Below are 20,531 nucleotides of genomic sequence, written 5' to 3'. Positions count from 1 at the left end.
TGCTGTTAATAAGCTGCAGCCCCTTCTACAACCCATGGCTACGGGGGCATATTATTTCAATGTGGTTTTGGGGATCGGACTCTAAAGATCACATGGTCATATGACCACATGTGGACTGAAAATTGCTGTTCTGCATGTGTTGTGTCTGTATTCATTTAAGTCAGTTCTGTGCTGTGTTATGCTCTCCCTGTCTGTCTGATTACACTGTTAATGATGCTAACAAAGTCACGTGTCATAGCGGTTCCAAATTTATAAGAACTGGGTTCATTAGGCAACATCCTTTTTGGTTAAACTTGAGATGGGACTTGAAGTAACTAAACTTCACTCAAGACTTTATTAATTACAGCAAATTACAATCACTGGGTGAAAATAATGTCCTGCAGGGAGGGAGTCTGATATAGCACAGCGCTGGCAATTTTCATGTCCCCAGTCAGCTGTAATGCCTCAGGATCAGGAAATACTGCTATTACCAACTTAAGTGAAAGCAAATGTACAAGAGTACATTTATCTTGATCAGGGTCAGATAGAGAGCATCTTTGTATTTTTTATTTTTATTCTTTACCGGAGAAATAATCACAAAACACATCCTGATCCACATGATGAAGTGCTGCTGGTGACATCCCAAATTTTTGACATACTTTGGTTTCTTTAATTATTAAAATATTGCACCAGGAATTGCGACTAAAATTCCAAAAGAGCTTCAATAAGCTTATATCTTATGTCTTCAATATTCAAACAAAGTAGGAATATGAAACCATTTATATTTAAAGATTTATGAAACATGTCAGTATTCTCCCAGCTGTAATTGTTGCTTAAAATCTAAATTGTTTGTGTTTTGTGCAGCCAGAGCTTTTAATAAAAACCGCCTGCAGTGATGCCCTCTTTAATGCTATGCGCCTTGATCCTGAATGTAAAAGAACATTTAGCATTTTCTTTGCGACGTGAGTCACTGGCAGCACCTGACCTGAGGTCTGACTTCGTTTCCAATGCGCACCATGTGACCTTCGGAGGGCCAGTGACATTTGGTTGTTTACCTTGTGATAGCTGAGGGTCAGAGAGGGTTTGGTGATATTTCACCCAGGGCAGCTGTGGCATTACCATAGCGATCGCTGGTTCACTGAGGGTGACATGTCAGATGGAGGCGGAGGGGCCGGGCGCTTGAGCAAATAGAGGAACTGCAAACCTGTTTCAGTGGAGAAAAGCATTGTGCAACCAGTGAAGACAGACGTGCCGGAAAAGACACAGACAGCAGAGAGAAGCTAGAGCAGAAAGTGATACAAACACACGCATATGCACATGATCCCTGTTCAAGCTGAGCACTCGACACGCTGAGAGTTTCAGTCTGTGGGCTTTGTTATATGTATGGAGGAGGATTTTTACATTTCTTTTCCCTGAAATGATTGTTGTTGTTACACTCAGTTAGTCATCTGACCATCTGACCAGTGACAGGCAGTACCAGCATATCACATCACATCTATGACTCATCTCCTCAGACTACCCCCCCTACACACACACACACACACACACACACACACACACACACACACACACACACACCTCCCCATGCACACCATCCCCCACCCTGTACCCCTTGGTCAAAGACTTTCTCTGTCTGTCTGACCTTGTGTATGCTTGGGTCACTGCTCTACTTTTCCTGACCCCCATCTGTGTGTGTGTGTGTGTGTGTGTGTGTGTGTGTGTGTGTGTGTGTGTGTGTGTGTGTGTGTGTGTGTGTGTGTGTGTGTGATGTAAATGCCTTGCAGCTCTTTGCTGTCTCTATCCAGTTAAAGCTGCTTTTAAACTGCACAAAGACCTTCTTTCATCCACTTACACTCACTCATAATCCATTTTACCCACTAGATCATCCATGGATCATCCATAACACATACTGTACACACACACACAGTCACACATATTGCGTTCACACACTCTCAAAGGACCTGTGTTGTCGTGTAAGCAGGGCATTGACAGCCTTGCATTTGTGTAACAGCTTTATGGGCACTTGAAGCAAAGACAATGAAACAGTATTGAGCCATTAGACTGTTAGTGAACTCATTGCAGTCTTTAAATCTCTCTCTTTCTATCTCTTTTTCACTTCTCTCCCTCCTTCTTTCTCTGATTCCTTTCTGCAACAGCTGTGCTTGTGGGGGAGTCTTACCTCTTCCTGCTGGGTTTTGTACCCTGGCTGAATCCCCTGTTTGGGCTGGCTCACCAAGCCTCTGTGTGCATGCGTGTGCGTGTGCGCGTGTGTGCGTGCATGTGTGTGTGAGACAGAGGGTGGCAGTTTTGTGCATAAATCTCTCTGGGCATTAATTCCCTGTCTGCATTTTATCTAAATGCCTTGTCTCATTTTTGTGAAAACACTGTCTGAAGAGTGTGTTTTTGTGCGCCCATCTCTACATTTTACATGCGGGTAAGCCTGTGTGTGTGTGCGCACATCTATCAGCAGGCTGAAAGGGGGAAGTTAAAAGATGAAAGAGACTTAATGTTAGTCATTTATCTGAAAAGATGCTTGGAGGTCCTTGAATACCTTTTTTAAGGCTCCCTGTTTCTCTGTGTGTAGGAAGGAGCAGAGCATTTTATCACCAGTCAACTGCTGGAACCTGTTGCTGCTTCAGGTGAAGAGGGAGAGCCGAGACCACGCCACCCTGTCCGACCTCTACCTCAACAACATCATTCCCCGCTTTGCACAGATCAGCGAGGACTCAGGACGCCTCTTCAAGAAGGTAATACACTGGTTTATGGATCCTCGGATCCTCTTGGAAAGTCTTTGTTTTATGTTGTAACACTGGAATGGACATTTTTTGTACAGCTCTAAAATGATGGGTTTGTATGTCACAGTAGCAACTGATGCGGTGAATCCATGTCATATTTTAGCCCTGTCCGTCTGTCTCTCCAGCATCTGTTTTCTGTCTTGGCTGATTTAGTGACTGACAGCACGTCAGCCGAACTTCAGGCCTGCAGAGTTTATGTTGCCCGTGTTTCTTACAGTAGACTCATTCTTGGCTCCTCTGATCTCTCTGCCTGCCTCGTCTGAGAGAAAAGAGACAAGACAGAGTGATACTGAGAAAGAGGAGATGTGGAGGAAGATCAGAGAAAGCGAGAGCTGACAAAAGGAACGAAGGGAGGGGGCAACGTGAGAGGACGAGGGAGACGAGAGAGAGGGGTGAAGCGATTCCACTGGAGATCAGAGCTTGTCGAGCAAATAGCGTGGTTGGGAGACATTGCTCATCTCCATGTAGGACATTAGACCAAACGTTCAGGCTCAAAACAGGTATTATGTTCTTATACTTAACAACCGGCTTTTGTAAATATGTAAACATAAGACTTTCATTTTTGCTTTTCATTCGTCCTTTGTCTTCTGCACGACTTTCAGAGCAATCGCATTTTGTGCGAGGTGAGGTCACTTTGGCTGCCCGTCCCCTCTTCAGAGGATGAGCGCCTCGGCCTGGATTTAAACTCAGAATTGGGTTGAGGTTAAAATATTACGGGCTAAGTTTACGGTAAGGATAGGGTGTAAGAAAAGAATGTGGAAAGGACCCTCACGAGTATTGTAAGATAAGTGCGTGCGTGGAAGGCAAAGTGAAGCAGTCTGTGTCTGGAATGTCATGGTAGAGGCTGCTGATTTCCAACCTGATAGGTTGTCTTTGAACCACACGCACAGTCTGATTGCAGGCAATGGGAACACACACAAATCTCCCTCTGCCTGTGTGATACCCCAGAACAAGAGAAAACACACTTTCTCTCCTTTTTTTCCCTCGCTCTCGGTCCTGTCGTTGGGCATTGATTTCTATTTTGATTACACTGGTTGCTCTTTGGCACGAGAGGTGCTTCCATCATGTCTGCGTCATAACAGGCTGCACACATCCACACATGGAGTGCTCTGATGGCCAATTAAGTAGATAATTAGTTCATTTATAGCCTTTCCCGTCAGTAGCATGAATACCAGCACTGCCAGGGGCCATGACACACACACACGACTCATGGAGAGGAACATCGCGATCCATTTTAGACAAGTCGACACTTTTAATCTCAGCCAGTGTGGAAAGTAGTGCAGAATGATACTGTCAGCACCGTGGGAGTGTGAGATCTTGTCACCAAAGAGAGGAAGCGCTAATGAGTCAAACAGTATTAATGAGCCCTCATTCTCAGCCTGGACCACAGACATCAGGGCTAATGAAGCGTGCCAGTTGCTAGTTTTTGCTGCGGTGTTGCTGCGGCAGACAGACGACCACAGGCAAGACGAGAAGTCCAAAGGTCAAGATCCACGGTTGATAGATAGGAGGGCTCAGCCACAGCTGATTGCTTTTAGATTGGCTGTAGTCTGGCTGCTTGTCATCTAATATGAGCCTCCTGCAGCACTTTAAAGAGCGAGGGCGGGACAACTTAAGTTATCCTGTTACCTCTTTTCATCTGCTGCGCCACCTTAAATCTCCTCCGTGTTGCTTCCTCCCTCTGCAGCATAATATACCCCTCTGTTCCTGACCTTTCTGCTCTCTGCAAGTCCCCCACAGACATTCATCACTATGATTTCTGTTTCCTGTTTCTTCATAAACAGCTTGTTCTCCCCTCACTTTTCCTCCCATTTCTCCTCCTTTACTTCATGACATGACTTTCACCTCACCACCCTTCACCTTTTTGTTCACCTCTGAACCCCCGCTACGCTACCGCCCGCCCCGCTCCCGCGCCCTCGTCCAGAAGAAGACAGATGCTCAACATGCGCTGGCGAAATCGGTTCTTGCTTTCATTCTGCATTCCTTCACCTTTTTTTCCCCAGTTGACTTTCTTTGCTTTTTTCTGTCTCCTCCTCTGTCTTTCCCCCATGTTTTCTCGTCCCTTGTGTGCGTGTGTGCGTGTGTGTGTGTGTGTGTGTGTGTGTGTGTGTGTGTGTGTGTGTGTGTGTGTGTGTGTGTGTGTGTGTGTGTGTGTGTGTGTGTGTGTGTGTGTGTGAATGAATCCGTGTGCACACATTCGGTTCACATGGTCGATCATGGTCTGATCTGCGGGCTGCTGTGAAGTCATCAGTCACTAGCCGCTCTCGGCACTCGTCTGGAGAATGGCACTGTCTGTATCAGTCTCTGTCCTCCCTCTTCAGTCTCTTTTTCGTCTTTTGCAGCTTCGTCATCGAGCCCTCTGTCTTAGGCGCTGTCGTCCTTTCACCCTCTCCTCCTTGCTCTTTTATCCTCCCTGCCAACATGTAAAGATCAGTATCCTTAGCTTCCTCCTTTAACTCCAGCAAGTCCATTACTGCCCTGCTCATTTATCTGGACTAGCAGCTCTTCCACTCCCGTTTAGCCAGATAATCTAGTCTTGATTGATGATGGGGTACTTTGTGGACTACATGACTGAGCCAGGTAGACGGACAGACTGTAGAAGCTGTAAAGACACTGAGCTAATGGTTGAGGCTCTTTATTCAAGTTAATTTGCCTTCTTCTGTGTGTCTCTTCAGAGCAAAGAGGTCGGCGTACAGCTGCAAGAGGACCTGATGAAAGTTCTTAATGAGCTTTACACGGTAAGAGAAACCACAATATGTGGATACATTACTATGTGTTGTGATCTCCTACAGCTCAGCGGGGACAGCATTGCACTTGTCATGTCAGCTGTTATGAGATGCCGCAAAGTGCTTATTGATTTTTATTAGACAACACAAAAACATGGAGGTAAGGATTAAGGATTTTTAGCTAGCTAGCAGCTTGGCTCGAGGGATAGCTGTCGGTCCATCCACCACTTTGGTCCAGACTAAAATATTATTCACCAATTAGTTGTTGGATGGTTTCCCATGAAATTTCATACAGACATACATGGTCTCCAGAGGATGAAGCATAATGACGGTGATGATCCCCTGACTCTTCCTCTCGTGCTAGCTGCAGCAGCAGGTTGACATTTATGGTTTTGAGTTAAATTCCTCACAACTATTGGATGAGTTGATTTAACGAATGACACAAAATACATACTGTACAGTCATGCTTCTTTACGACACTGTTGTGAACAGCCTGATTTGATCATTTATATTACAGACCTCATGACTGTCTGTTGTTTTGGTCTTCTCACGCTGTCAGGGGCATCGTAGCGTCTGGTTACACATGTCCATGGTACTGCCAAAAGGACTGAGGCAACCCCAGTGTGTTTCACTCTGTTTGTGTGTGTGTGGGCAAAGTTTCCTTCCACAGCACAGCTCTGAGCAGCAAGCAACAGTATCGCTTCAGCTCAGCCAGGCCCATAAAAGCAGGTCTTACGCTGTAATTATAGTATATAGTAAGAGATAGAAATAGATCTGGTTTGAGTGACGCGCACATGCATGCTCATAGACAGTCAGCCAGTGTTGTGGAAGGGTTTGAGCAGAATAATGATGGCTCTGGTGGTGGTCACTGGAATAAGGCTGACACTGCACACACACGTTCGTTTCATGTGTTTAACTCTTGATGTCAAACTCATACCACCATGTTCAAGCACGGTTGTGTAGTACAGTGGAGGAGGCTGGTTGTGTGACTCATTCGCTGCAATATGTTTGAGTGCCAACGCAGGAAGTTCATTCCAAAAAAATCTTTCTGTGTCTTTGAGCCTCAGTGCTCCGCTCTGCTCATTATACTGACTGGCGTAATCCCACTTTTGATCCAGAGCCAAAAACTGAAGAGACACGCTGGGACAGCGCACGCTTATGTTTGCCTGCAAATCTCAACCCTTGTTCCCAGGTGATGAAGACATACCACATGTACAACACGGACAGTATCAATGCCGAGTCCAAGCTGAAGGAGGCGGAGAAGCAGGAGGAGAAGCAGATGGGACGCTCCGGTCGACAAGACGACCGCCAGACGCCGCGCTCCCCCGACACCTTGGCCAGCATCAAGAGCGACGAGAAGCCCGTCCGACGCTCCAGCGTCAAAAAAATCGAGAAGATGAAGGAGAAGGTGAGCGGGGCCGTGGGGTGGGGAAGGGGAAACAGAGGGCAAGAGTGGAGAGAGGAAAGCTGTTGAGAGTGCTCCACCTGTTGTCACACTGGCTTAGTATGTGTGTGTCTCATGAATGATTTATGAGTGCACAACTGGCTTATTGCTAACCTTGTCTTCTACAGCTGGGGCCTGTCACAGCAACATGGTTCTTCACTTCGTATTATCCGTAATCAATACTGAGGCGTTTCACTCCAACACCTGCTATCTCTCTCCCTTCCCTCCCTCTCTCTACCTGTCATTACCCTTCTCCTCTCTCTCTCTCTCTCTCTCTCTCTCTCTCTCTCTCTCTCTCTCTCTCTCTCTCTCCCCTATCAGAGACAAGCTAAGTACACAGAAAACAAGCTGAAGGCCATCAAAGCCAGGAATGAGTATCTGCTAGCTCTTGAAGCCACCAACGGCTGCGTCTTCAAATATTACATTCACGACCTCTCCGACATCATTGACGTGAGTATAGACACACTCTGTTGCTCTGTGTGTGCAGTCAACATGTGCAGACATATTGTGTGTGTTTGTGTGTGTGTCCCTGCCTTCTAGTCAGTGGTGGCCCCCTCGGTCAGTCTCTTCACATTAGCCTCAGTGCTCCTAATGAAGGCAGTAGACTGGTCACCCTCTCCGCACTTTCTTGTCTTTGCCTCCCGACACTCCTCACATCACCCCACTCCACTGCATCCTCCCACAGACAGCCAGTGGTCAAAACATGTAGACTGTGTGGAAGCTGTTCATTTTCTGCAGGATAAAACCACCAGCAGCCGGTGGTACACTCTGATACAGGGCTAGTGTTCACTATATTAGTTTGTTGCATCATAAATTTGATCTGTTGTAGATTATTTAGGTAAAAACAGATGCAAGTTTAAGACAGTTTTGGAGCAGTCTGACAGCTAACAGCTGGAGACAATTACCAACAGTGTTTGCATGCCATGCCATTATCTTACTATTTGTGTGTACCTGTGTGTGTGACAGTGCTGTGACCTAGGCTACCATGCCAGCCTTCACCGCGCCCTGAGGACCTACCTGTCTGCAGAACAGAACGTAGAGACGTCCAAACACTCCGGCCTGGAGACGCTGGAGGGAGCCGCAGAGAGTCTGGAAGCCAACGGGGACAAACAGAAACTGATGGAGACCTACAACAACGTCTTCTGCCCCCCGGCTCGCTTTGACTTCCAGTCCCACATGGGAGACACGGTACCGTTCCAGTGCTTGAGTCATTATTGTAAGCTGTGTGTTTTATTCAGTGATGAAGGCCTATCGTTGAAGTCTGAGCACTGGGAAGGACAGGATTTTTTTGTGATGCTGTTATCTCAAACTGTCTCTTTCCAATGTGTTCTGTGTGGGTGTAGATGGGCGTGATGTGTGCACAGCAGCCGGTGGAAGGCGATCTGATCCAGAGGTGTCAGCAGCTGCAGTCCCGCCTCTCCACGCTCAAGATTGAGAATGACGAGGTCAGACATCTTTCTGCTTCCTCCAGTGTCACTCATTCGTCTGGTTCATCTTCTGTTACGTGTTCATTACAGTTTTGTTATTTTTCTTCTCCTCAGGTGAAGAAAACCATGGAGGCCACTCTGTCCACCATCCAAGACATGGTGACGGTGGAGGACTACGACGTCTCTGAGTGCTTCCACCACAGCAACAGCATGGAGTCGGTCAAGTCCACTTTCAGCGAATCCTATCTGAGCAAGCCCAGCCTGGCCAAACGACGGGCCAACCAGCAGGAGACAGAGCAGTTTTACTTCACGGTCAGTGCTTGTTGTGGTCATCAACAGTTTCTCAGCAGCATTAGTGGGATCAGGCCTCTGACTGACAGAACAGTGAGCTTCCTGCAGCTATAAATGAGCACACGTGTGTCTTTTGTGTGTTGTAGAAACTGAAGGAGTTTCTTGAAGGCAGGAACCTGATCACTAAGCTGGAGGCCAAACATGACCTCATCCAGAAGACCCTGGGAGAGAGTGAGTGGGACTGTCGTAGTGTCCTTCATACCTCTTCCACATTGTCCTTGTGTGTCCTGTCTGTCTGTGTGTACTGGGAGCTCCCCAAGTGGGAGGGAGATGGATTCAGGAAGCGCCTGGTGCCCAGAGGCGGAACAGGGAAGCAGATCAGAGAGATGAGTAGGGTACATTAGGGCCCATGCAGGGAAGCAGTTTGATATATCTAATAATCACAAGCTGTGTGTGTGTGTGTGTGTGTGTGTGTGTGTGTGTGTGTGTGTGTGTGTGTGTGTGTGTGTGTGTGTGTGTGTGTGTGTGTGTGTGTGTGTGTGTGTGTGAGAGAGTGTGAGTGTGAGTGAGTGGAAGGCTAGGTCACAGTGACAGTGACCATATGTGGATGCAGCTGTGTGTTTTAGTGTGGGGGGTGTTCCTCAGGGCTGAATGTGTCCGTATTTCCACAACCTTACAGGAAAACTCTGTGTGTGTGTGTGTGTGTGTGTGTGTGTGTCTTGTTTGTCTGTTTCTGTCCATCTGAAGCTGTTTCCTTGTGTGTCCTGGTTCAACTATAACTGTCTATTCCTCTCCCCTCCCCCTCTTCCTGTTTCTCCCTCCTTTAGGTCAGAAGACTGACTGTTGCCTTGCCAGGTAGGTGTGGTGAAGGAAGGAAATATGTTCACACACACACACACAGACACACACACACATGCATACACACGTACTTACGCTTACACCATAGCGGCGTTTAAGCTTGATTTCTTGGCAACTAGGGGTATTATTTTCCCTGTCACTGTTTATAGATATTCTCAACACGTGCACATGTGTCTGTGTATACAAATAGAGCGTTACCAGAGTTGTGAGTATAAATAGACTTTCTCCAGAGACATAATGACAGACTGCCGTTTCTTTCTTTCCCATCTCTCCCTCTGTGTAGTGGACGGAGGAACTCGTCGGTACGGAAACAGGTAATTATCTGTCATAATCGCTTGTGTGTTTGTTTCTGAGTGGCTATCAGCTTCTCAGTTAGAGCTGCTGTAGCTTTGTTTTTAACTGGAGCCATGTGTTTTCTGAGACATATGGATACCTAGAGGATGAAAGCACTGTTATCACACACAAACCAGTACAGTAATATATATGCATTTCCTCTCAGCAGTTGAATTTGTGCAGCCTGTTGGTGGACTGCACAGCACTCTGAAACAACACTGAAGTGATCAAAAGCAACTGCTCCACAAGGGGAATCTCATGTTTGTGGCTCCCCCTTGTGGGTGGCTTGTGTTTTCAGCCATCAGCTCTCACTTCAGAGAGAAATCAGTTGATTGTTCATTTGAAATTCTGTTTTTTTGTTTTAAACATATTAAACACAGCGGGGTTTGCCTAACAGTGGGTACATATATCCTCCAGTGTGCACTGCACAGCCTTCACCTCCCAGAGATTTCTGGAAACCCCAAACAAACAAAGGGAAAAGGAAAAAACACGGTCTCCTAGCAACAGCTGGGTAGTGCGCCCACCCTCTCCCCCATGCATAAATGTGTGCACCGATGCATGTGCGTGTGCAGACGTGTGTGCGGAAATCCTCCTGACAAGATGTGCACTGTGTGATTTCATTTCCACGCCGCTCTCCCATCTTGTCTTCCTCTATTGGGAGTGACTCCTGTCCCCCTGTTTCAGGACTCGGGTGAAGCCATTCCTCTGATGGTCGAGAGCTGCATCCGCTTCATCAGTCGCCATGGTGAGTGGAATTCTCCAGCGAAGTGATAGGTTTAGCATCCGCTTTTCCTGCACACTGATTGGCTGCATTGTCATGTCAGGCGTGATTGGTCCTGGTTAAAATTAAACTGGAGATTTTTACAAAACTTCTTACCTAATTTAACACCTCTGTGTGTGTGTGTGTGTGTGTGTGTGTGTGTGTGTGTGTGTGTGTGTGTGTGTGTGTGTGTGTGTGTGTGTGTGTGTGTGTGTGTGTGTGTGTGTGTATGTGTGTGTGCATGTAGGTCTGCAGCATGAGGGTATCTTCAGAGTGTCAGGCTCTCAGGTGGAAGTCAATGACATCAAGAATGCCTTTGAGAGAGGTAAGACCATCATCCAGCAGCAAACATGAGCGCTTTAATCAGTTTTGTCCAGTGTTTAATTATCTTTTCACTCCCTTGTCCTTCCACTTGTCTCCGTCTACTTCTCCGTATGTAGGTGAGGACCCGCTGGCAGGGGACCAGAATGACCATGACATGGACTCCATTGCTGGCGTCCTGAAGCTCTACTTCAGAGGACTGGACCATGCCCTCTTCCCTAAGGAAGTCTTCCATGACCTCATATCCTGTGTCTGTAAGTCTCCCGTCCTTTGGCCTGTTTTGTGTGAGTGTGTATTTATGTGCTTGATTGTGTGAGTAATCTCCTGGGTGTCATGGCTGTGTTATGTTCCAGCAATGGAGAGCCTCCAGGAGCGGGCAGTCCACATCAAGAAAGTTCTGCAATCTCTGCCGAGCAAAACCCTCATCATCATGAGATACCTGTTCGCCTTCCTCAACCAGTGAGTTGCAGCACACACACACACACACACACGCACACACACACACACACACACACACACACACACACACACACACACACAACTGAGAAATCAACAATATTAAGTTGCTTTGAGAATAAATGGTTCCAGGTAGTTGTTGAAATAAGACAGATTTTTGTTGAAGTCGTTATGCCTGAATTGTAAACTGTGTATTAGATGACATGACAGGAGACAAACCAAAGAACTAATTCACACTTACAAAAGCAAAGACACACTGAGCTGCAAGTAGCAGTTTGTCAGTAAAACCAGTTTGACAATATGTTTGAGTTTCGATATATCTTCAAGCCTGAGGCATGCACTTCAAAAGACGGCAGATGTTTGGTTGTTGTAGTTTCAGCAATGGTGACAACGTAGTTGCTTAACGCAGACAGTCTGTATCAGTGTAGAGGAACACTGGTGGTAAGCGGATGACGGATGAAGCTTGCAAACAATGCGAGATGGACGGAGACATGGTAGCGGCAGAAACAGCCACTGTGACACGGACTTTGGAAACAAACTATGATATTAAACAAAGACAGATGATCACATGCTAAGGAGCTTGTGTCAATATTCTTCAAACATCCAGGTTCATTAAATCACACGTGCAGCTGTGTGGAAAATGCATTTGGCCTCAGGCTTCCTCATGTTTGCTTTACAGTGATCTCACACAAAGAACACTAAAGAGCTGAGCACCCGACCTACATCAGCCTCTACTGTAAGCATGTCACAGAGTGTAGGGTGAAAACGACCGCAGCCATTACTCTGACCACAGAACCAAATGTATTGACATGACAGCCCCTTCAGTCAGTGCTAATATGAGTTACAGTATGATACCACATTCACAGTCATTTGCTTTCAATCTCAGTCAGTGTACTGAAACGTCTTTCAGTATCCAGTAGTCCAATGACTATAAAAACAGTCACTATAAACCACAAAAAGGAACAGATGAGCCATATAAAAGGCTAAAGGGAAGACAATCAAATATGCTACATAAAACTGCTGAAGTCCATGATTTCACTGAATGCAGCATCCACGAGTCCACTATGATGACTTTGTTAAGCTGCTACTATTCTGAGTTCTGAACAGTGATACACAATTTGACATACAGAGCACAAAACCTGAAACTTGTGCAGTGATTTATAAAAGTAATAAGCTCTAATAAGCTGCCTGTCAACAGTTAAGGGGCATCCTTTACCCCCCACACACTCATAAACTCCACAAATAAACACCAGAATGAGGCTCATTTGGCCTCCTCACACCAATTCTAAACATCCTTTAACCTTTGTCAAGTGTCAAGTGTGGACTCCAATGAACGTCCAAAGTGCAAAGAATATTTCCGCCTCTTCATTCCTCAAGGAACTGGAAGCGTCCCTCCTTGAGGAATGGTTCTGTTTTCCACCTCAAGTCAAGTTTATTTGGATAGCCTAGTATCATATACAGGGCCAAGAAATAGTAAGAGAAACCCGTGGATTTCCCTGCATTTTTGTGTTGTCATAAAATGTGTTCTGATATTCTTCAAAGTCACATCAATGGATGAGCATCTGCCGGAAATAGTCACGTAAAAACAATTGCGTGCTTTGTTGTTTTTATTGAATTGTTGTTTTTTTTTTATAGCATTGACCTCAGCCAAGTGTCTCCTGCATGTGTTGAGCACATCTCCACATTCGCCAGGAGAAATTTGGAGCATTTCGCTGTTAAAAATTGTGTAATTATGTTGTCATTTCAGGAATGTCTTTCATGAATGGCTCTCTTCAGTTCATGTCACAGAGTCTTAATTGATTTGAGGCCAAGATTGACCTCAGCCACTCTCAAGTGCTTCTCTTATGTCTGAGCCAGCTTGTAGTTCATTTTTCACTGTGTTTAGGCACATTTTTGTGTTACATCTCCCAGCTCCTGTTCAGCATCACATGACTGACAGCTACCCTGACAAGTGAGCTTGTGACTTTGAGGTATTTACACAAGTCCTTGAATGTAACCCAGGCATTCTCTTCCACCTTTTTGCCATCTTGCTGCATTGGAAGTACTCTGAAAGCACTTGTGAATGAGGGATGGTTCTCATCAAAGGTCATTTACGGAGGACTCCACATACTATTTACTTATTATGATGGTTTTATATTCGTGTATCTGACATACACAGATAAAGAGTCACAGTTTACTCTCAGGCAGGGAGGGTGATGTAGGCTATAAATGACATGTCATGGTTGTTTGTGTGCGTGGTCAGTTTTGTATATCTTGTATGTTTTAGAGAGAAGGATGAGGTAATGCCCTCTAAATGACTCTGCTTTCTCTTCCACCCAGCTTGTCTCAGTACAGCGAGGAGAACATGATGGACCCCTACAACCTGGCCATCTGTTTCGGCCCCACCCTGATGTCTGTCCCAGAAGGCCACGACCAGGTCTCTTGCCAGGCCCATGTCAATGAGCTCATTAAAACTATCATCATCCACCATGACACCATCTTTCCCGGACCGCAGGACCTGCAGGGCCCCGTCTACACCATCCCCGGAGCTGGAGATGACTTCTGGTGAGTGTGTGTGTGAGGGGAGTTCAAGGAGTCATAAGCAGGGTAGGAGCTTGAACTGTTGAAGCCAGTAGGAAGCAGGGAATGTCTTGTCCAGCTGGTATCAAACAATAGGGGGCTTGGAGATGACAAGGAGGCCAGAATGGCGGGGGGGCAGATGGTTGATTTAGGGGCTGCTGTGGAGTGATGGGGTTCTCAGCCTGTCTGCTCCGCTCAGGGCCAGGGGGCCACAAGGATCAGCTTACCCTCCATCACACAGGAGAATAAAGCACCACCTGACCACATCTGCCTGGGAGAGCACAGCATGCACACACCGCAATGCACACAAGGACCAACTTTCAATTTTACTGTAATGACAAGCCTCGGCACCAGTTATTATGATTACTGCTGCCAGTCAGCGCTGTTGTTTAGACTGTAAGTCACACTGGAGGAACAGCTCTCAAGCTCTGCTGTAGGAAATGTAGACAGAAAATGTTAGCACACCGGCATGGCTCGGCTTTGTTGCACCCAGGGCCATAGCTGCCATTTAGGTCATGTGACTGATACTGTACTTGCACTTGGATTTGGGAGGTTTTCGCAATTTGGAGTCTACATTTAACAATTAAAGCAAAAGTTGCTATATTTTAAAATGCCTGATAAAGCATTCAACATTTTCCCTTCATTATTTTACTCCTGGCAGTGTAGAGTTCTCAGTACGCATAATAAAACTTGCCAGAACAACACTTCATTATGTGCATTGAGAACTCGATATTCCTGGCAGTGTGGAGAATGATCGGAAAAGACATTTACAGAAAATATAATTGAACAGTTGAGAAAAGAAGAAAACTCTAAATAGGGCAGACGGACAGCACATTTTCAACAAGAAATGTTATTTGAAGGAGTGTACAAGTTTCCAGTGTGTTTCTAATCTGAACAGCGAGCGGTGGCGTGGTGCTCACAGTATGAGTTTATGTGATTTAATGGAAGAATATGAGGTCAGGCTGTGAGTCATCAACATGTGTTGCCTGTCTGAGACTTCTGTAGTTGTGTCCTCTAACCTCATCTGCCCTCTGTCTCCACATTAGTGACAGTCCACACTGTGAGCCCCCCCTGGTGGAAGAGCCTGCGCCTGAGACCATCTCTGTTGGCCACAACAGCGAAGATGGTGCATAACACACACACACACACACACACACACACACACACACACACATAGAAAGACATTCTTTTCACCAGTTTATGAGATCTCTTCATGCTTTTCTCACCAGTTACTGTGGCTCTAACCATTTAAACCAGCTCACATTCTGCTCCCAGTGACCTGTTAGTCATGCTGCTTTGTTACTGCTCAGCAATTTTAACTTTTGTGCAGCCACCACATGCAGCAGTACTAACCTGCTATGCACTAATCTGGCTTCCCCTCTCCTCCACCTCTGTTTTCTCTTCCTTGTTTGTTGCTGCCCCCTGCTTCTCCGTCACTTCCTGTGTCTGTCCACCATCCTCTGAATCTCAGGCTCCTTGGCTGTTTCAGAGTCCGACCCGTTCGAAGCCATTGCTCGATTCGACTACTCTGGCCGGACTAGTCGGGAGCTGTCATTCAAGAAGGGAGCATCTCTGCTTCTGTACCAGCGAGCCTCCGATGACTGGTGGGAGGGACAACATAACGGAGTGGATGGACTGGTGCCACACCAGTACATTGTGGTCCAAGACACGTAAGATGTGTTCCGGTCGCTAGTCTTGATCAAATTGAACATGTGGAACAGAGCATGTTAATGAAGAAATTACAGTATTACAGTACACATACAAAATGCCATTTCCAAGCACTGTCTGCATAGATGTGCAGTAAAACTGGTCTCCTGGATTGACTCTGACTGTGATGTTTGAAAGACAAATTCTGTCAAATGGTGTTAAATATTCAACCACAGTGAGCTTCGACAATGGAGATAAGACGAGAGGCAGTTTTATTAAATGTTAAAGCCTTTGATGAGGTGCTCATATCATAAAAGCAAAAGATTTCTCTTTAGTCATTCCATCGAGTTGTCCTTGACATTCTGGGTTGTATCTTCTCAGATGTATTATGGAAATTTTCACGTAAGACTGTAAAGACTTGCCCTTGTTCACCTGCTGGTCTGCTGGGAAATCTGGGTCTTATTCTTTCTGTTGTGACTCAGCTGTCTTATACAGGTTTGGGAAATGCAATCTCTGGCTATGACACCTTCTCCGAAAACCAGAAATAGAAATGACACTTGTTCTTTGATCTGATCAAAAGTACTGTAAACACAGAAAGTAGCCCAGTGGAAATCCCCACAGCTACGGAAGTTAACCTGCTACGATGTGTAGTGAACTGCAAATCATAGCACATCAACGTCCTTGTCATCTTTGTGGACAAAGTCAGCTTTTTCTCTCAGAAGTAATTCATAAGTGTGACAGAAAGTTCCTCCTCTGTTGGCTTGGTGCGAGATAGAAGCACAGCAATCATTTCTGAACTGTTTCTTGGTTGTTTCAGGGCTGACGGGGGCAGGGGAAGTCCAAAGCCTGATGTGGACAGCAGGGATCTGCTGGAGGAGAGGGTGTCTACTCGAGGCAGCGCTGCCTCTCCGACTGGAGCTCATGTGGCTGACATCTACCTGGCCAACCTGAACAAGTGCGTCTCATGTGCAGAAACAGACTATTTACAGTGTATCAGAGATTTTCATTTGCAACTTTAGCTTTCAGTTGAGTGAAATTAATTGTGAGGAAACCAACAACAACAACAACAACAACAAAACAAGATTTGGAAGTGGAGTGATTTTTGATGTTGTTGTTTTCACTTCTTTGGCCTGAGGTGTCTGACTCCTTGAACCTAATCCCAGCAACACGGTAAATAATAGAAAAACATAACTGAAATATTTGTCTCACTCAGGATGAGGAAACGTCCGGAGTCTGGGAGCATCCGGAGAACATTCCGGGGCTCAGAGAGCGACAGTACCAGTCCAGGAGCCAGCGGAGGTGGAGGAGGCGGAGCAGGAGGAGGAGGAGGCGTGAGAACCGCTTCTCTTCCTGTCGGTGGGGCTCTGGTGAAAGAAACTGGAGACAAACGACCCGTCAGTGCTCATAGCATCCTCAACTCAGTGACTCGCCACTCCTCTCTCAAAACCAAGGTACTGTAGCATCTTATCGGCTGCATTAACGCAGAGAATGAACAGCTTTTTTAATATTTGGCTTCATGAACGTTTAGGTGGAGAGTCCACAGTTACGCAAGACAACTACAGCAGGGCGCTCTAAGAGCTTCAGCAACCACAGACCACTGGACCCTGAGGTCATAGGCCAGGTGGAGCACAGCTCGCAGGTACAGATCAGTTACATCACCGTGTCCTACTCTGAGTATTTAATACACAAGCGAATATTTACTTGAAGTCTTCCTCTTGTGTCGCAGGACATTGAGGCTACAATGAGCTCTGCCCTGAGTGAGCTCAGTAAGTTGGAGAGACAGAGCACCTCGAAGCACACACACACCCCTGACGTGGTCCTGGACACACTGGAGCAGTTGAAAGGAGTGGGTGGTGGAGGAGGAGGAGGAGCCTCGGAACCCTCCAGTCCGCTCCACTCACGTCTGTTACGGGACAACGAGGGGGGCTCCTCGCATACCCACCCGCTTCAGCGCAGCGCCTCCTCAGCCAGCGACGTGCCCTCCTCCTTCCGCCCGGCCAAGAGCCAGCCGCGGAGCCCCCTGCCCTCTGCCACATCCCCCTCTCTCTCTTCCTCCTCCCTCTCCTCATCTGTACCTTCTTTTAGGGAGCTGCGCCCCCCAGCAACAAGGCCTAAACCGGTGGTGTTCCCAAAGAGCGGAGGAGGAGGTGGCAGTCCTGCCATGGGTTCTCCGACATCTACTGTGCCCCCTACTCCTCCTCCTCCACCTGTAGGCCACACACACTCTCTCCCTCACACCCCTCCTCCTCCACCTCCACCCCAGTCTAACGACAAATCCTGCCCGGCTTAGGACCTCTCAGTCTGATCCACGATACTGATTCTTACAAACTCTTTAATTCTTACAGCTCTTCTACCAGGTGCGGAAAGCACTTCACTTGTTTTACACGAGACCTAACCCACTACTCATGTGTAGCATTCACTTGTTGGTGTCCTGGTGAGTTCGTAAGACGCCATGTTCCCTTTAGAGTGTCAAGAGTTACTTCTGCCCTCCCCTGGCAGCTCTGCGTACTACAGGTCAGCTATCACAGGGCGCAGCTTAGTGAACACCTCTCAGAGACACTTCTTTTTCTTTGCCACCACAGAGATTCCAGGGATCACTGGATTTAAAAATCTTGTACAAGGGAACAGGACTCAGGATGGACACCTACAGACCTACGGCTTACATACACTAGTTTGTGACGTTTGAAATTGTGTTTGAGTGGGCGTGCAAGAGTGTTACTTGCCTTTACACACAGATCTAAGTGAGGAACAAAAAGCACTGTTTGATTTTTGTATAGTAGACATGACAGCTTTTCCTTTTCTTTTTAATGACCCATGACTAGCGGACTGGAAGGGAGTGTTTGATTCCTGAGAATAGACTGTGAAATGCTAAGCTCTCTTTCTGTGTAGAAATGAAGCTCACTGACTTGCTGCTTCAGAAGTGGAAGAATGCAGATAAAGGTGGCGTTTTGGTTGATGATGAAAGGAGAGAAAACTGGGCCAAATATCAGTCTAAGTCATGTGATCAAGAGCTTTATTTTATCTCTTCCTCCAGTGTTTGATATGTTGGTGACTTTTTTTCTTTTATTGTTGTTCAGTACTAGTATCACAACAGGAGCATAGCAGGAGCAGTGTTCTCCACAACATAACAACAGTAATTCTAAATCTAAATATAGCAATAAAAATAATGAAAGCTGGTAGTTCGAGGCATTATGCTGCTTCCCTCTTGCAGCTCTGTGTATGTGGAGGACCACTGAAACCCAGCATTTTTATAGGTAATGTTGGACTGTACACACACAGACACACATTTTCTCCAAATGTGTGTGTGTGGTGGTGTTTTGTGGCAGCTAAACGCCTTTCAGGTTTTCCTTGCATGCTGGGGCCGTAGACAGCAGCCACGGTGGCGAGCTGGCCGATTGCATCAGTTTATATATCTGCAGTACCAGCTTCAAGACAACTTCAGAGTTACAGCTTGCTCCTTTAACTATATGCTTCAGACGTAACAGTTAAAAAGGGTTTTATTATTCTAATGGTGTGTATGTATGTGTAATAATCATGATAACTGGAAGCATGGAGCTGAGGATCCTCCTGAGTGTGTTTAGAAAGAAGCACAACCAACCACCTCATCCAATGCGTTCTTAAGCAAAGTTTGCTTTTATATTATTATTATTTTCCAGTTGTTTATTAATGCTCAGAGTCTGTAATGGTAAAATGTTGAACTGTGTAGCTGTCTGGGTGTGTGCATGTGTGTGCGCACCTGTGTGAACATGCGTGGATGTCGAGTATGTATGCGCCCCACCCCTGCCCCCGCCTATCATAAAGGGATGCCACCCGACAGCACCTGTCTGGAGACACACAGGAAAACACTTCTCCCATATTCTGGAGTACCAGAAGCCTTCGTGCTGAGTAAATATGCACTGTGTATGTGTGACCAGATAAAAAATAAACCTGCAGGGATACATGAACTGTTGTCTCGTCCTCAGTCGCTGCTGTAACAACACCAGTGGCAGGCTAGCTTTAAGTAGAAATAGGATGAGAAAACCCAAATCTAAGGACTTAAACGTTTCTTCTTTCTTTTTTTAACATATATTATTTGCTTAAAATGTACCGTTGCAAAAATTGATCTGATGATGAATTAAGGAATATGTGAATAATTTAGCAAACACTGACTTCAAAAGTGGACACATGCCATTCAGAGCAAACTGAATAAAGCCTTTTGTGTTGTATTTCACCTTCTTGAAAAAGTATTGAAGTCATTTTACATAGGCGTCCTCATATTCCCCTCCTCCTCAACCCTTCTCCCAGAAATACAGCACATACTGCATTCCTGTATGCTCTCTACCAGGTAAAGAATTATAATTAAGGTTTTTTAATCTCTGTATACTGTTTGTGTATTACCTGGTGTATTTGTGTTGCTCTTACCTCATCGTGACAACTGGAGGGAGTGTGACCGTGTGTGTGTGTTTGTGGTGAGAGATGAACTCGCCTTATCAACGCGCACACACACTTTCACACATACAGATGTGCATGTGGTTGGTTGGTGTGTTTTGTCCCGGCTGTGCTGTTAAAGGGGAGCTGGGACTCTCTTCGATCTCAAATCAATCATCGTGCACTTGAACAACTTGGCTTGCGTGTGGACTAACTGTGTGGGGATGATTTGTCTGAATTGAATATTGTGAAATATGCATTTTTGTGTCCATTTGAAAACAGCAGAACTAAAAAAAAAAAAAAGACTGTAATGTCAAATCTATTTATAGTTGTCTCTGTATTACTGGAGAATCCTGTGTTCAGATGTACTTTGTATATACAATGTTGTACATTACAGAGGTACACTCTTTTTTGGTACAATATTGTACAGTAATAGCAATAGTAGTTTAATCAAATAGGCCTTATATAATTCTATGTGTAGTTCTTGTAGTAGATCTGTTTTTTAATAAACATTGCTTGCTATAAAGA

General features: G+C 45.9%; 1 protein-coding gene across 4 annotated transcripts in view; it reads left to right on the top strand.

Moving 5' to 3' along the window:
- The window catches only part of srgap2 (SLIT-ROBO Rho GTPase activating protein 2), a 52,302-nt gene extending 31,771 nt beyond the window's left edge, over positions 1-20,531 (top strand). For 2 of the 4 annotated variants that reach the window (XM_070958536.1, XM_070958538.1), the window contains exons 3-23: positions 2,564-2,726; positions 5,450-5,512; positions 6,693-6,908; positions 7,266-7,394; positions 7,911-8,132; positions 8,288-8,389; positions 8,486-8,683; positions 8,809-8,893; positions 9,490-9,517; positions 9,804-9,834; positions 10,538-10,598; positions 10,861-10,938; positions 11,054-11,188; positions 11,288-11,393; positions 13,710-13,934; positions 14,996-15,075; positions 15,421-15,619; positions 16,414-16,551; positions 16,810-17,047; positions 17,125-17,235; positions 17,323-20,531. In XM_070958536.1, the coding sequence (XP_070814637.1) occupies positions 2,564-2,726; positions 5,450-5,512; positions 6,693-6,908; positions 7,266-7,394; positions 7,911-8,132; positions 8,288-8,389; positions 8,486-8,683; positions 8,809-8,893; positions 9,490-9,517; positions 9,804-9,834; positions 10,538-10,598; positions 10,861-10,938; positions 11,054-11,188; positions 11,288-11,393; positions 13,710-13,934; positions 14,996-15,075; positions 15,421-15,619; positions 16,414-16,551; positions 16,810-17,047; positions 17,125-17,235; positions 17,323-17,886 (3,172 nt within the window). In that variant the 3' untranslated portion in view covers positions 17,887-20,531. Of the gene's footprint in view, positions 1-2,563; positions 2,727-5,449; positions 5,513-6,692; positions 6,909-7,265; positions 7,395-7,910; positions 8,133-8,287; positions 8,390-8,485; positions 8,684-8,808; positions 8,894-9,489; positions 9,518-9,803; positions 9,835-10,537; positions 10,599-10,860; positions 10,939-11,053; positions 11,189-11,287; positions 11,394-13,709; positions 13,935-14,995; positions 15,076-15,178; positions 15,341-15,420; positions 15,620-16,413; positions 16,552-16,809; positions 17,048-17,124; positions 17,236-17,322 lie in introns of those variants that run through there. The other 2 variants (XM_070958537.1, XM_070958539.1) reach the window with 2 other exon arrangements.

This window comes from Chaetodon trifascialis, chromosome 3 (genome assembly GCF_039877785.1).
Source record: "Chaetodon trifascialis isolate fChaTrf1 chromosome 3, fChaTrf1.hap1, whole genome shotgun sequence".
In the NCBI taxonomy this organism is placed as follows: Eukaryota; Metazoa; Chordata; class Actinopteri; order Chaetodontiformes; family Chaetodontidae; genus Chaetodon; species Chaetodon trifascialis.
Note: the sequence above shows the minus strand (reverse complement) of the source record. Positions and strands in the feature narration are given on the sequence as shown.